Below are 13,872 nucleotides of genomic sequence, written 5' to 3'. Positions count from 1 at the left end.
AAAGACATTAGCTTGCTGATAAATACATATTTAAGAGCCTGGAGAGATAGCTTGGTAGTTAGAGCATTAGCTGCTCTTACAGAGGACCAGGGTTCAGTTCCCAGCACCCACATGGCATTTACAACTTTCTGTAACTCTATTTCTAAGGAATGCAACACCCTATTCTAATATCCAAGGGTATTACCATGCATGTGGTACACTTTCACTTGTGCAGCAAAATACTACTCACGTACAGGAAATAAAAATAACTTTTAAAAATATGTATTTAAAATGAAGCCCTAACTTACAAAATGTAAAGAGAAAAAGCAAAAGTGCTCTTATCAGTCCATGCCTTTTTTGTTTTGTTTTGTTTTTGTTTTTGTTTTTTCTTTTCTTTCTTTTTGTCTGTTTTTTTTTTTACGCCTTTTTTTTTTTTTTTAAATGGAACATTTACAATGTGTGGGACATTCGTAAGGCACAGCACACATAGGGAAATCAGAGAACAACCTGTGGAGTCTGTTCCCTACTCTACTCTTCTTAGCTGATCACAATTTCTCTTTCCCCTTCAGTGTAGGGATAGACTTAGTTCCTAACAAAAGCCTTCCATGGAGCAGGGGTGTGGGATGTGGTGGGTGTAGCTCAGTTGGCTGAGCATGCAGAAAGCTTTCTTGATTTCCATCCCCAGCACTAACAAACTGGGAGTGGTGCTAAATAAATCTGCTGTGGCTGCCCAAGCCAGCAATCCCAGCATCAGAGAGATGGGTAGGAGTGAAACTTCAAGGTCACCCTCTGCTACACAGGGAATTTAAGGGTAGCCTGGGTTCACTAAAATTCTAAAATACTTTTAGTTAAATATAATGTGTGTGTGTGTGTGTGTGTGTGTGTGTGTGTGTGTGTGTGTGTGAAATTAAGCATTTGAACCCGAAGACCCAGGTATGGTCTCTAGAACCTATGCTTGGACAAAACCCCTAAAAATTATCCGTTGACTTCCACACACTCAAACTGGCATGTGTGCACCCTCATTCTACACACAGTACATACTATACACACTCTTGTTTGAATGAGAATGGCTCTGTACTTTCCTATGTTTGAATACTTGGGCCCCAGTTGTTGATAACACTTGGAAAGGGTTAGCAGGTGTGGGTATTAGAAGAGGTGTGCCACTGGGGACAGATGTTAAGGTTTTTAAGTCCCTGCCATTCCCAGTTAGCTCTCTGCCTTGTGCTTGTGGATCAGATGTGAGCTCTCAGCTCTTTTCTAGCATGAGGCCTGCTTGCTGCTGTGCTTCCAACACCACGATGTTTATAGACTCATCCTCTTAAACTATAAATGCCAATAAACTATTCTATAAGTTGCCTTGGTCATAGCATCTCTTTAAAGCAATCAAAAGGTAACTAAGACAGGGCTGGAGAGATGGCTCAGCAGTTAAGAGCACCAGCTGTTCTTCCAAAGGACCCAGGTTCAATTCCCAGCACCCACATGGCAGAATACAGAGCTGTCTGTAACCTTTTCCTGTGTAACATCCTCATTCAGACGTATATGCAGGCAAAATATCAATGTACATTAAAAAGGGAGGAAGGGAGGGAGGGAGGGAGGGAGGGAGGGAACTAAAACAGGCTGGTACCCAGAGTACTACAGATGTGACAGGTTTGACCATGATGTTTTTGGAGAGATGTGGAGGACTAGTAGGGGATTGGAAGACAGTAGTGTTGAGAGCAATGTGGACTGTGGAGGCACAGCGCAATGATATAGAGAGGGTAACAATATCAGCAAATAGAATAGAGACAGCTAGGGGCACAAAAGTCTGTGCAGCCAGAGCACTGGGAAAACCAGGATTAAACACACTGGGACTTCTTATTGGAGGAGATAAAAATGCCTGTTTTCCTGCCCAAAAGGCTGGGAGGGGATTTTGCTAGACTCTAGGCTGTTAAACTATAGAACCCACCCTCATGGTCACATGAACTTTATAAGAGTTTCTATGCAGTCACCCCTTAAACTTTATTGTGCAACTGGAATTGGACTGACTGGACTGTGCTGCCTGGAACCCTCTCCCCAAATTGTACTGGGTTTTAAATATGCTGACCATGCACTGCTTAGGATTAGACTCCCCAAAATCTCTTTGTACAGTTGCTTCCCTGTCTGACACCTGCAGGGATCCTCTCTAGAGACCATTCTTGGGATATTTTAGCAATGGGCATTGCTGACCTAAGACTGTGCCTGAGGCTAAATTGAAGTGTTTTTGACTACCTTTGCAACAGACTTCAAGACAGCCTAATCTGACTCTGTCTCATAGTCATTAGTAGTCACTCTTTTTTTTTTTTTTTTGGTGTTTTGAGACAGGGTTTCTCTGTGTAGCCCTTGAATTCACTCTATAGACCAGGCTGGCCTCAGAAATCCACCTGCCTCTGCCTCCCAAGTGCTGGGATTAAAGGCAAAGGCCTGTGCCACCACTGCCCGATTAGCAGTCACTCTTATGCAAGTGAAAAAGAGCATCAGGGTATTTAATGTGGTAGCCAGGGTTTGAGTTGAAATAGATAAGGAAAAAGAGAAAAGAGGGAGTGGTGCCCTTAGGGAGAGACCCTGCTGAAATAATCCTGCAATTTGTAAAGAGGCCTAAGAAATGTTCTGTTCCTAGTGGGCAATAAAGAAGCAAAACTGGCAAATGTAATTCAAGGAGGGGGCCAGGTTTCAGCCCAAACAGGCATCGGAACTTGGCAGCATCCATGTCTGCCACGTGGTTTTGCCTTTATAGAGTGAAAAAAGATGCAACAGTAAAGGGGTTGTGGGATCTTCTGCAGCTTAGGTAACTTGCTGAAGCCAGGAGGGTGGCAGGGGAGTCCCTGAATGTAGGCCCGGAGAAGCCATTGTATGAGGCTGTGAAAGTGAAACCCTGGTTGGTTTGGAGAACCCAGGATGTTAGAGATGCCAGAACTTGCCAAGGAGATCTGCAGATGGGTAGTAGAACCAGCCCAGGAGAGAGAGAGTTTTGTACTTAGCAAAATTGGAAGTGTGGAGCCATCTAAGCCTTTTGGCACTGGACATAGAGGTATAGCATTTGGAATTTGCATTGCTTGGTCTGGGGCTTGTTTTTGTCTTCATTATTCTCCAATTCCCTCCCTTTTGGAATGGTAATATATATTCTGTACCATTATATGTTGAACATATGTAATATACTCTTTGATTTAACAGGGAGTTACAGTTAAGAGATTGCTGTGGGTCTCAAAAGAGTCTTTGGACTTTGAAACTGTGTTGGTACTGTGAAAGACTGTGACAACTTTTGAAGTTGGACTAAATGCATTTTTCACTATGATATGGCTTCAAACCTATTGGGTCCAGGGAGTAAAATGTGGTGGTTTGGATGAACATGAACACCACAGGCTTGTATGTTTAAATACTTGCTCCTCAGTTGGTGGACTGTGTGGGAGAGGTTAGGAACTGTGGCCTAGTAGAAGGAGGTGTCACTGGGGGGCAGGCTTTGAGCTTTCATAAGCCCAGGCCATTCCCAGTTAGCTCCCTGCCTTGCGCTTGTGGATCAGATGTGAGCTCTCAGCTCTTTCCCAGCAGCAGGCCTGCCTACTGCTAAGCTCTCAGCAGGATGGGCATGGATTCACTGTAGGCTCCAACGAACTTCCTTCTATAAACTGCCTTGGGCATGGCATCTCTTCACAGGAGTTGGAAAGTAAAAAGGCGAGGTGTATACACACACACACACACAGACACACACACACACACACACACTTAAATGAATGTGGCTACTAAATTTGAATTTCCAGTACCCAAGTAAAAAGCCAAGCATGGTTGTGTGTGCCTGTATCCCCAACACCAGGGAAGGAGGGAAGCTGATACTGAGAACCACTGACCAGTCAGCCTAGCAGAAACAGTTCAGTGAGATACCCTGAATCAAAACAGGCAGAGGGTAATAGAGGGAGACACGTGACATCGTCCTCTGACTTCTTGCACATGCACAGGAGTACAAATCTGCGCATTCCTCTGCATTCAAGACATACATGAATACACATGAAAAGCACATCTTCCAAACATAGTCATGATTTCACAGAAGTGAAAAAAAAAAAAAAAAAAGCCCTGGCCCAGGGGTTGACAGCAACCTCAATATCCTGAGCTAAGCCCATTTGGCCACACTTGGATCCCTGACTCACAGAAACCCAAGGAAATAATATTTTTGTTGTAAGCCAGTTCACACTGTAATACCACATACATCACACACATTTTGGTATCTAGAAAGAAGAGGCTGCAACTACAAAAACCTAAACCAATAAAGTAGCTTAGTAGCCAGACCATAGGTACCAACAGGGACGATTTTGGTGGTTTTGCAAAGGATTAGGGAATGTTTACAGAGAGGATTAATGGTTTAAGAGAAGTTACTGGTGAGAGCTCAATGGAAATCTTCCTGAAATAGGAGGAAAGGAAATCTCTTAAAATCATGTCAAGAAAGTTTAACATGGTAGAATTCAATGCCCTGGTGAAGAACTCATACCCAAGAGCCAAGGTATAAGCAGCCAATTCTTGCTGCTATAGCAAAACAATTGAGACAAACTCCTTTTAAACTGGAAGCAGTTGGAACTTACTGCTTTTGAAAATCCCCAGCCTTTCTAGATGACAAAACATACTAAAATTACGAAATCTTCCATTCAAACATCAAATCCAGGAGATACCCAGGCCAACATGAAGCTGAGAGCAAATCTTTGGGAAAGACCTCCAGAAGGTCAAAGGTGACACACAGCATGGTACCTAAGCAGGCAGACAAAAGGCACCTTGTGTTTTTAAGGGATGCTCCCCAACAGGGCTTAAAGAATTATCTTCTAGTGGTGGCGCACGCCTTTAATCCCAGCACTCGGGAGGCAGAGGCAGGCAGATCTCTGAGTTCGAGGCCAGCCTGGTCTACAAAGTGAGTTCCAGGACAGCCAGGGCTATACAGAGAAACCCTGTCTCGAAAAACCAAAAAAAAAAAAAGAAAAAAAAATTATCTTCCAGTATCTCAGCAGAATGCCAAAGTAGAGAACGGGGCTTTTGTTCATAGGATTTGTGAACAGGGAATGTGATGAAGCGCTCTCAGAGAATATCCACCAGAAATCCATTCCTGATGATTGCTTAAGATTTTTCAGGGTTGTATTAGCAGAAATGCACTGAGTTAAAAAACAAAACAAAACAAGCCAGCACTCGGGAGGCAAAGGCAGGCGGATTTCTGAGTTCGAGGCCAGCCTGGTCTACAGAGTGAGTTCCAGGACAGCCAGGGCTATACAGAGAAACCCAGTCTCAAAAAAACAAAAAAACAAAAAAAACAAAAAAAAAAACCAAAAAAACCAAATGCACCAAGTTAGAGTTGAGGTCTTTATATGCCCATGTGTACATCTGCAGTGTTGGGGATGAACCTACAGTCCGACATTATGTCACACAAAGTCACTGAACTATATCCTGGAAAACATGGAGATTAGTCACAGGCCCAGAACCTAATGCAGGACCTCCCAGTGGCAGGCTAGGCATGGGCACATAGATTCCTGTGTATTTCATGGCCAACACCTCCTGAAGCAGCCTGGTGGATGGAGCCTGCCCATGCTCTGACTCTAACACCACTCAGCTAAGACACTGGTAATATTGAGTGAGACGCTGAACATTATATATTCCAACTGTTCTTTCTTCATTATTTTCTAATGAAGCCAGAGTGAAACAAATCACTTAGCTACAGCAATCATTATTTCAGGAAGCTTATTTTTTAATTGCCTCAGTGGCGTTTAAAGGAACCCTCCTCCCACACCAAACATACAGAATGGTAAAAAAAAAAATATATTAAAACCTCTTTTAATTAGGTGAAGCAAAAAGTACTAGCTACAGATTCCCTTATTAATCATTCTTTTATCTATATGCTGTTCATCATATTGTATGTAAACAATAGTTAAATAAAAGGCAAGGAGCAGTTTTAGTTTAGATAATACAAAGCTAGAAAAATGACTGCACCTATCAATGAGGTGTAATAAAGATGTTATTAAACAGGAATCAAAGGCTCCAAGGGACCATATAACTCAGGGGCTCTCCACCTTCTCAATGCTGCTGCCCTTTAATACAATTCCCCATGTTTTAGTGACCTTTAATCATAATTACTTTTGCTGTTATTTCATAACTGCAATTTTGTTATAGTTATGAATCATAATATAAACATCTCTGTTTTCTCATGGTCTTCAGAGACTCCTATGAAAGGGTCAATTTAGCACACCAAAGGGGTCATGACCCCTTATGGTTGAGAGCTACCTAGTGAGAATCACAGTCACTAGTGGGGAGGAATGTCAGAGCAGTCCCTAAGCTATGTGTTAAAAGTTAAATGTTATTTAACAAGCATGGTAATGTATGCCTGTAAACCCAGAATTTGAGAGGTAGACACACACAGGGGGAACTCAAATTGAAAGCTACTCTGAGATGCTGTTTTCTTGATCTTGTGGTCTGATATTGGCCTTCTAAATATTATATAAGCACTCCAGCCCCTCAAGCCTTCCTTTGTCTCATTAGCTTTAACACCTCAATTCCTTGTTACTTCCCACACCTAAATTATGTGCACAGCCTCGAGGAACCAGGCTGAAAGTCAACAATACCCAGGCATCCTTCCTGTTCTAATCAAACTCAATTATCTTTTCACCGCCTTCTCAACGTCTTAAACAGCCAGTATCTTGGCAGTTATTGCTACACTTTACTGGCATTTTCCAAATGTCTTACATGTGTTTCACAAACAAGTAATTGGGCCAAATCTCACACTTCTTTGTGTATTTGACAGTAAATAGCATAAAACATTCCTATGGCATACAAATTCAAATCTCCCAGCAGTAGCATCAACTTAAGAAGTGATACATATGTAATTATCTAATTTGCTACATATACTGAGAAAAATTAGTTTTGGAGTAGTAGACTTACTTTTGGACCGCATTTCCCAGAAAGTCATGCACTTCAGAGACAGAATCTTTCTTACCTTCAGTGCGCCGAGGGGACTGATGCACAAAGAGCTGATTGCTGCTCTTGGTCTCTTCTACAGAAATTCCTAGATTGCCCAGTCTTGGGTTCAATGCCATTTTGAAACCCTGTCCACCTGCTTTCTCCTTGGTAGAGTCTAGTGTCTTGAGCATGTGTGCTCCTGTCTTGGAACTCGTGTGTGACTTAGAAAGCGGTGTACTCATGACTCTCTGCTTCACTGGCGAGGATGGGGCAAAGTGGAAAGAAGCATCTTCCTTGTTCTGTGCCCAAGGGGACCACTGCGCTGTTTCAGTTGGGATTGGTGATATGGCTCCACCCAGTGGACCTGAATCGACACCGGCATCCTTTATCTCCTTATCAGAATGCCTTCCAGACACATTGGCCGCTCCCAGGGTGTGAGTCCTATCAGATGCACCTGCTGGGATTTCATCATCTGACCCCGAACTACAAAATCCTAAGTCAAAGGTAACAGAAAATAAGTCTGCAGAGCAATCAAAAGTCTGTCTATCAGTCTTCAGCTCTTCTTGTCCATCCTCCACACCTTCATGACATTTCCAACTCTTGGCATCACAGATGATGTGGTCTTCAGGTTCAGAATCATCATCTAACAACAGTTCATCGGAAATTAAGAAGTGAGAGACTGGAGGCATTTCACTTGCGAGAGTTTTATCTGACACACAGAGGGGCTGACTAATACTGTTGAAGGGAGGAAGGCTAGCCCTATTTAACTCTTCAGTACCATCTTCAATATTCTTCAAATCATCTTCAAATAATAGTAAGCTCTCATCTTCATCAGTGAACAATACTGGGGGTTCACTATCATCATGGCTGTTCTTGTCAACGAAATTATTTTCAAGGTCTGCTTGTATTTGAGCACAACTGTTAGATCCTGAATTCTGAGATTTAATATTATGGCCTTCACTATCAGAGTCACAGGAGGGCTGATCAGAAACCATCTTATGAGTGGTGCCAGGGAGACAATCTTTTTCAGTAGGATGACTAATACATTTAGCTGAATTCAATTCTAAGTTTTGTTGAGACTTCCCAGCAGAGTGTGATGCTGGAGAAACAGGTCTAGGACTGTGTTCATGCTCTGGGTAGGGTGAGCAGGATGCATTATCAAGTCTAAAACCCCGAGTAACATCATATACCAAGTCTGAGAGTCCACTGAGAGACGGGGGAGAACGGGATAAAAATCTCTCCACATTAGCTAGTACATCTTCTGTCATGGGCCGACAATTATAAAACTGCTCAGCGGCTCTATCGGTGTACAGCTCTTCTTCCAATGGAAGAAACAAACTTGATGATACAGATTTCTCATCACTGAAACTACTATAACCAGAATCTAATGAGTACCTGGCACCTGATTTATTTGTGACCTGACACTCCATTTGTAATGTTCCTGGATGGTTATCATCTTCAGTGACAGCACCCAGGATGGAGATTCCACCTACATCTGCCATCCTTTCACCACTGGGTGGGTCTACCTGGGAAACAGCTTTGGCAGGAGACTGTCTCTCAGTGTCTGAAGAATCTGCATCCTCATCCTCACTGTGCTCACAAGTCTGGCCTTTTCTTCCTGCTCTACAAGGTTTTCCCCTTAGAGAAGTAATTTTGGTCCATTTAGAGTCCCTTTGTTTAACAGTGTCAGCACGCTCTTCCTCAGACTCTATCACTGACAAGGAGCCTCCTGCAGCTACACTCGGTCTAGATGAAGACTTCTTGTTAGCACTACTGGCGACACTGGCTACATTATTATATCCATTCCTAGGAGCGTGATATTTTGAGCAGACATCTTCCATTTGTAGAAAAGGTCTAATTTTCAACTCGTAGCTGCATTCATCCTACAAAACAAGAAAGAGCAGAAAGTCAGAAAAACAAAATAAGCCAATTCTAAGAAATGAGTTTCACTTCGTACTATTTTTCTAAAAAACTGTATCACTCACATGATTGTTTGAAATTCCCCAAATTCTAACAAATCAAGAAAAAAAAAAAGTAAATGCCAACACTCTGAAATCACTGGCTACTTTTTAATCTCAAGGCACAGAGCCACCATAATGGCTAGTCCTTTACAGAACAGCTTCAATTAGTATGTAAGGTTCTGGATAGCTAGCATTTAACTAAGAAATTAATTTCCTAAAAAATATACATATAGTAAATTTAAATTCTCAATAGTAAACCAAGAGAAGCCTTGTTTGTTTGCCTGCTTTGCTTTCTGAAACATGGTCTTGGCTTGAAGCTCAAGCTAACATATCCTTTTGCTTCTATCTCTGGGGTGCTGGGGTTACAGGCATGAACCACAACCTGAAAAAACAAAAAAACAAATAAAAACAACCAGTTTCTGAGTCCCCCCAAGAAACATCAAATCTTCGGATATGATTCCATTTTTAAGCAAAAATATCAACTAAGAAGGTTTTAGAAATTCCAACCAAACCGGGCGGTGGTGGTGCACGCCTTTAATCCCAGCACTTGGGAGGCAGAGGCAGGCGGATTTCTGAATTCGAGGTCAGCCTGGTCTACAAAGTGAGTGCCAGGACAGCCAGAATTACACAAAGAAACCCTGTCTTGAAATTAAAAAAAAAAAAGAAAAGAAAGAAATCAAAAATCTCAATGTATCTAGAATCTTTTGGATATTTCAAAAGATCTTACTCTTTATTATTTTTAATTGCAAAAGTTACTTTATTGTATGTATGGGTATGAGGGCAAATGCCACAGTCTATAGAAGTTATTGGATTGATCTCCAGGAGCTGGAGCTACAGGCAGCTGTGACGGTCAATGTGGGTGTTGGGAACCAAAATAAGGTTTTCAACTCTTAACCACTGAACCTTCTCTAGCTCCTGTAACAAGAACCTTGAAGTGGCTTTATAAATCACTCAGCCATTTAGAGTTGTACTGTAACATGGTATTTAGATAATGTTCTTCTCACTTAATGAACTCTATTTCTTTTAAGGCAGAAAGTTAGTCCTTTACTGAGTAGTAAGGCACTACACAAAAAATATCTGTAGCTATAATTAATTTTAATAAATAATTTTGTTTCTTGTAACAAATGACTTCAAATTTCTACTTAAGGTTAAGGGCTGGGAATGTAGCTCTGCTGGTATGGTAGAGTGCTTGCTTAGCACACAAGAAGCCTTGGGCTATATTCCCAGGACCCAGATAAGAAACATAGAGGTGTGGTCTTGTAACCCCAGCGGTTTAGAAGTTCTAGGCCATTCTTGGCTACATATGGAAGTCAAAGCAGCCTACATAGACACAATCACAGACACACACACTCATATCACACGTACGCACTCGCGCATGCACACACACACACTCACACCACATACACAGACACACTCACATACACACCAAACTAAGAGCAGGAAGAGGAGAAAGAAGAAATCAGGAAATGCTAAGCACTCTAGTTTCTAGTTCCATTAGTACACAAGCAAGAGACAGCCATAGCCACACGTCCAGGAGTGGTAGCATGGGCCTCTAATGCCAGCCCTCAGGACACTGAAGCAGTTCATCCAGAGTTTCAGCTACATAACAAGACCCTGCCTCTAAAACCTGACAGAGGGAGGAAGACAGGAAGAGAAAGGATTAGAGAAGGATTTGGGAATGAGGAGAGAGCTGTTAGAATCTGTACCTCTTCGCGTCTCATTGCTTCTATCATTTGCATAATGCTTATAAAATGGTGGCAACGATCCGAATGGTCAACTAGATGTGTAGGAAGCGGATGATCTTGCCAGACACTCCATTCAGAGAGAGAGAGTTGGTGAATTCTAGTAGTTGAGTCTTGAATCTTCATTTAAAAAATAATGAGAAATGAGACTTCACAAGCCAATTTTAAAGACATGCTTTGTTACAAATAACAAACTTAATGAAAACCACTTAAATTCACATAGGCACTCTCAACTAAAACCCTCAAGGGAAAAACAGGAAAATAATTTTATAAATTATAAGGTTGCTTTTTAAATTATATTTAAAATTAACCATCTGAAGTTCTACAAAGCATGCCATGAGCAAATATTTGAAAAGAACGTTTGGTTTTAAAATCACTACTTTGCTAGATCCCACCATAGAATGGGGTGGCATCCACTGGTCCCTGATAAAGTGATCACAAGTCTTCCTGCCCACTGCCTTGTCATTCTCCCTGCTGGTGATCAAAACCCACCTCCATAGCCAGATTCAGAAACCACCCCTGGGCATCTTCTTCCAGCTCTCTCATAGTACACTAAACCTGGAGCAGTTCTCTCCACTGTTAGCTAGACTCACCAAGTTTGTTCATCTAAGTAACTAGAATACAACTTAAAGTCTTGACTAAAGTTTCAAAACGACAAACCAGTTTGCACAAAGGCACCCAGGGCAATGTAACTCATGCTAGTACCATACAGAGGGTCTAAAGCACAGCAGGGAAACAGCAGAACACACTGTGCCATTCTGCAGGGTGATGATGACTGAGTAATGTTAGGAAATCAAACTACCACCTACATAAAAGACAGTTATGTGAAAGCAAATGAAGAGAAAGAGGAATCCTTAAAGGTTTGACTTTGGTGATTCCCTTTTAAACGACCATTACTTTAAGTGAATTGACATTCCAATCACCAGCATGTAATATTGCTGCCAACCCCACTGCACACAGCCAACTCACCACTCTGTCCTCCTGTAAAGATGGGAAGTGAGACTGAGGCAATGCCACGCCTTTAACCTGGTCACTGTCTCCTAACCTATAGAGGCTGCTCCATAGGTTAAATTCTTCTTCTGATAACAGCCCATCTTTATTCGAATTACTACCTTTTATTCCTGGAAGTTGAAATAATAGTTGGGAAGAGGTTTAAAGTAACCTGCAAGACAAACACAAAATACATAGTACTTCCTAAACCCTATCTGCTTCATCTATTTTCTTCCGGTTTTGCTATACCAAGATCCCATTTCTGGAAACTAGAACTAGTCACACCATTCTATTACTCCCTAAGCTTCTCTGGCCTCTTTGAAAGGGTATTTTCCATATAAGAGCTAACCTTAGCAGTGGGTTCATTAGTGGAACAGAGAGCTAGGTGTCTGCTTCTTTTGGACACTCATGTAAAATCTGTTGTGAAACTGAGTTACACTGACTTACACATGAAAACTAGCACCAGCATAGCACTATCAGCATGGTCAGCTGAAGCCTCAGGACAGGGAGAATAACACTGAGGACCAAGGGGCGTTTAGGCTTATGTTTTTGGTAGGGGACAGATAGGAGAAGAAAAATACAAGACAGGAGAGAGTGTAAGGCAGAACTGTGGTCCGACTCGGGCAAAAAAAATCCTCAAAGGTTACTAACATAGGAACTCAGAAACTTTGGTTTGCACTATTCCTAAATACTGTGCAGGAAGTTTTAGAAAAACAACTTTTCTGAAAATGTTTTCCCATCTGTAAAATTAAAAGCTTTAAGTAAATGATCTTAGGGGCTCTCTTACTTATTCTAATTTTTAAAGATATTTTGATTTCTTTTTATGTGTATGGGTGTTTTTGGCTACATGCATACTTCACTGCCCCACAGCATGTATATCTGTGCACCACATGTGTGCAGTTCTAGAGGAGGCCAGAAAAGGGCACTGGACCCCCAGGGACAGGGAGTTACAGACAGTTGTGAGTCACCATGTGGGTGCTTAGAATAGAAGCCAGGTACCCTGGAACTGCAGCTAGTGTTCTCAGCCACTGAGCCATGTCTCCAGCTTTTTAAACAGGAAGGAACTCCAATGTTTCAGTTACTTAAAAAAAACTTTAAGACTCTATACCTTGATGAATTACATATTAGTGTGCATGGATGACATTTTATGAAAAACTGCATAAAACACAGTCATAATTTTGGAAAGGGGAGTCACAGGCACTGAAATAGTCAGAATTGAGAGGAAAGTAGGAAATGTACACTAGCAAATACTTTATCAATTTTGCTTTGTTTTATTTTAACTTTTATTTTTTTTATTTTTTATTTTTGTTTTTTTTTTAAAGATTTATTTATTGATTTTATGTAAGTACACTGTAGCTGTCTTCAGACACTCCAGAAGAGGGAGTCAGATCTCGTTATGGATGGTTGTGAGCCACCATGTGGTTGCTGGGACTTGAACTCCTGACCTTCGGAAGAGCAGTCGGGTGCTCTTACCCACTGAGCCATCTCACCAGCCCTATTTTTGGTTTTTTGAGACAGGGTTTCTCTGTGTAGCCCTGGCTGTCCTGGAACTCACTCTGTAGACCAGGCTGGCCTCCAACTCAGAAATCCGCCTGCCTCTGCCTGCCTCTGCCTCCCGAGTGCTGGGATTAAAGGTGTGCGCCACCACACCCGGCACTTTGTTTTATTTTTAAGAGAACCTCAAAACTGACCTGGAATCCACTATACAGCCCAGGCTGGCTTCCAAATATAACACAGTACAAATGGCTGTGAACTACCAGGTGAACGAGGAAAGGCTGTGTAGACTATGGTGGTGTCCTTCTATATGAAGGTGAGGTAGTCCTGGGCACATGCATGGAAAGGGCAGTATCTGCCTGGTGTACATGTGGGGGGGGGGGGGGGAACTGCCCTCTTCCTTTGCTATGCAGCAGACAGTGTGAATGTACACACAATCTAAGTCTTAGTCTGCAGCAGGTATTTTTAAACTTTCAGTTCCCAGTGGAGTATCTGGCACTCCACGTCACCAGTATCTTCTCCTTGTCACATCAATAATTTCTTGTCTTTTGTAAGACTCAAAACATCTTATAACATAGACTGAGCTTTTCAAAGAAAAAACACTGTATAAAGATAGGTTATGGGCCAAACAGTGGTGGCGCACACCTTTAATCCCAGCATTCAGGAGGCAGAGACAGGCAGATCTCTTGAGTTTGAGGCCAGCCTGGTCTACAGATCAAGTTCTAGAACAGCTAGAGTGACAAAGAGAAACTGTGTCTTGAATAACCAAA

At 41.9% G+C, this 13,872-nt stretch overlaps 1 protein-coding gene across 3 annotated transcripts in view; it reads right to left on the bottom strand.

The window, feature by feature from the left end:
* Fancm (FA complementation group M) overlaps window positions 1-13,872 on the bottom strand; it is a 58,317-nt gene that overhangs the window by 20,314 nt on the left and 24,131 nt on the right. For 2 of the 3 annotated variants that reach the window (XM_021179626.3, XM_029484735.2), the window contains exons 12-14: window positions 11,588-11,739; window positions 10,583-10,738; window positions 6,953-8,798 (exon numbers count right to left, since the gene is read on the bottom strand). In XM_021179626.3, coding sequence (XP_021035285.1) covers window positions 6,953-8,798; window positions 10,583-10,738; window positions 11,588-11,739 — 2,154 coding nt within the window. Of the gene's footprint in view, window positions 1-6,952; window positions 8,799-10,582; window positions 10,739-11,587; window positions 11,781-13,872 lie in introns of those variants that run through there. The other variant, XM_085830391.1, reaches the window with a different exon arrangement.

The sequence above is a fragment of the Mus caroli genome, unplaced genomic scaffold, assembly GCF_978045245.1.
Source record: "Mus caroli unplaced genomic scaffold, Mus_caroli_1 scaffold_14, whole genome shotgun sequence".
NCBI classification, from domain to species: domain Eukaryota; kingdom Metazoa; phylum Chordata; class Mammalia; order Rodentia; family Muridae; genus Mus; species Mus caroli.
This window is presented reverse-complemented; position numbering and strand designations above follow the sequence as displayed.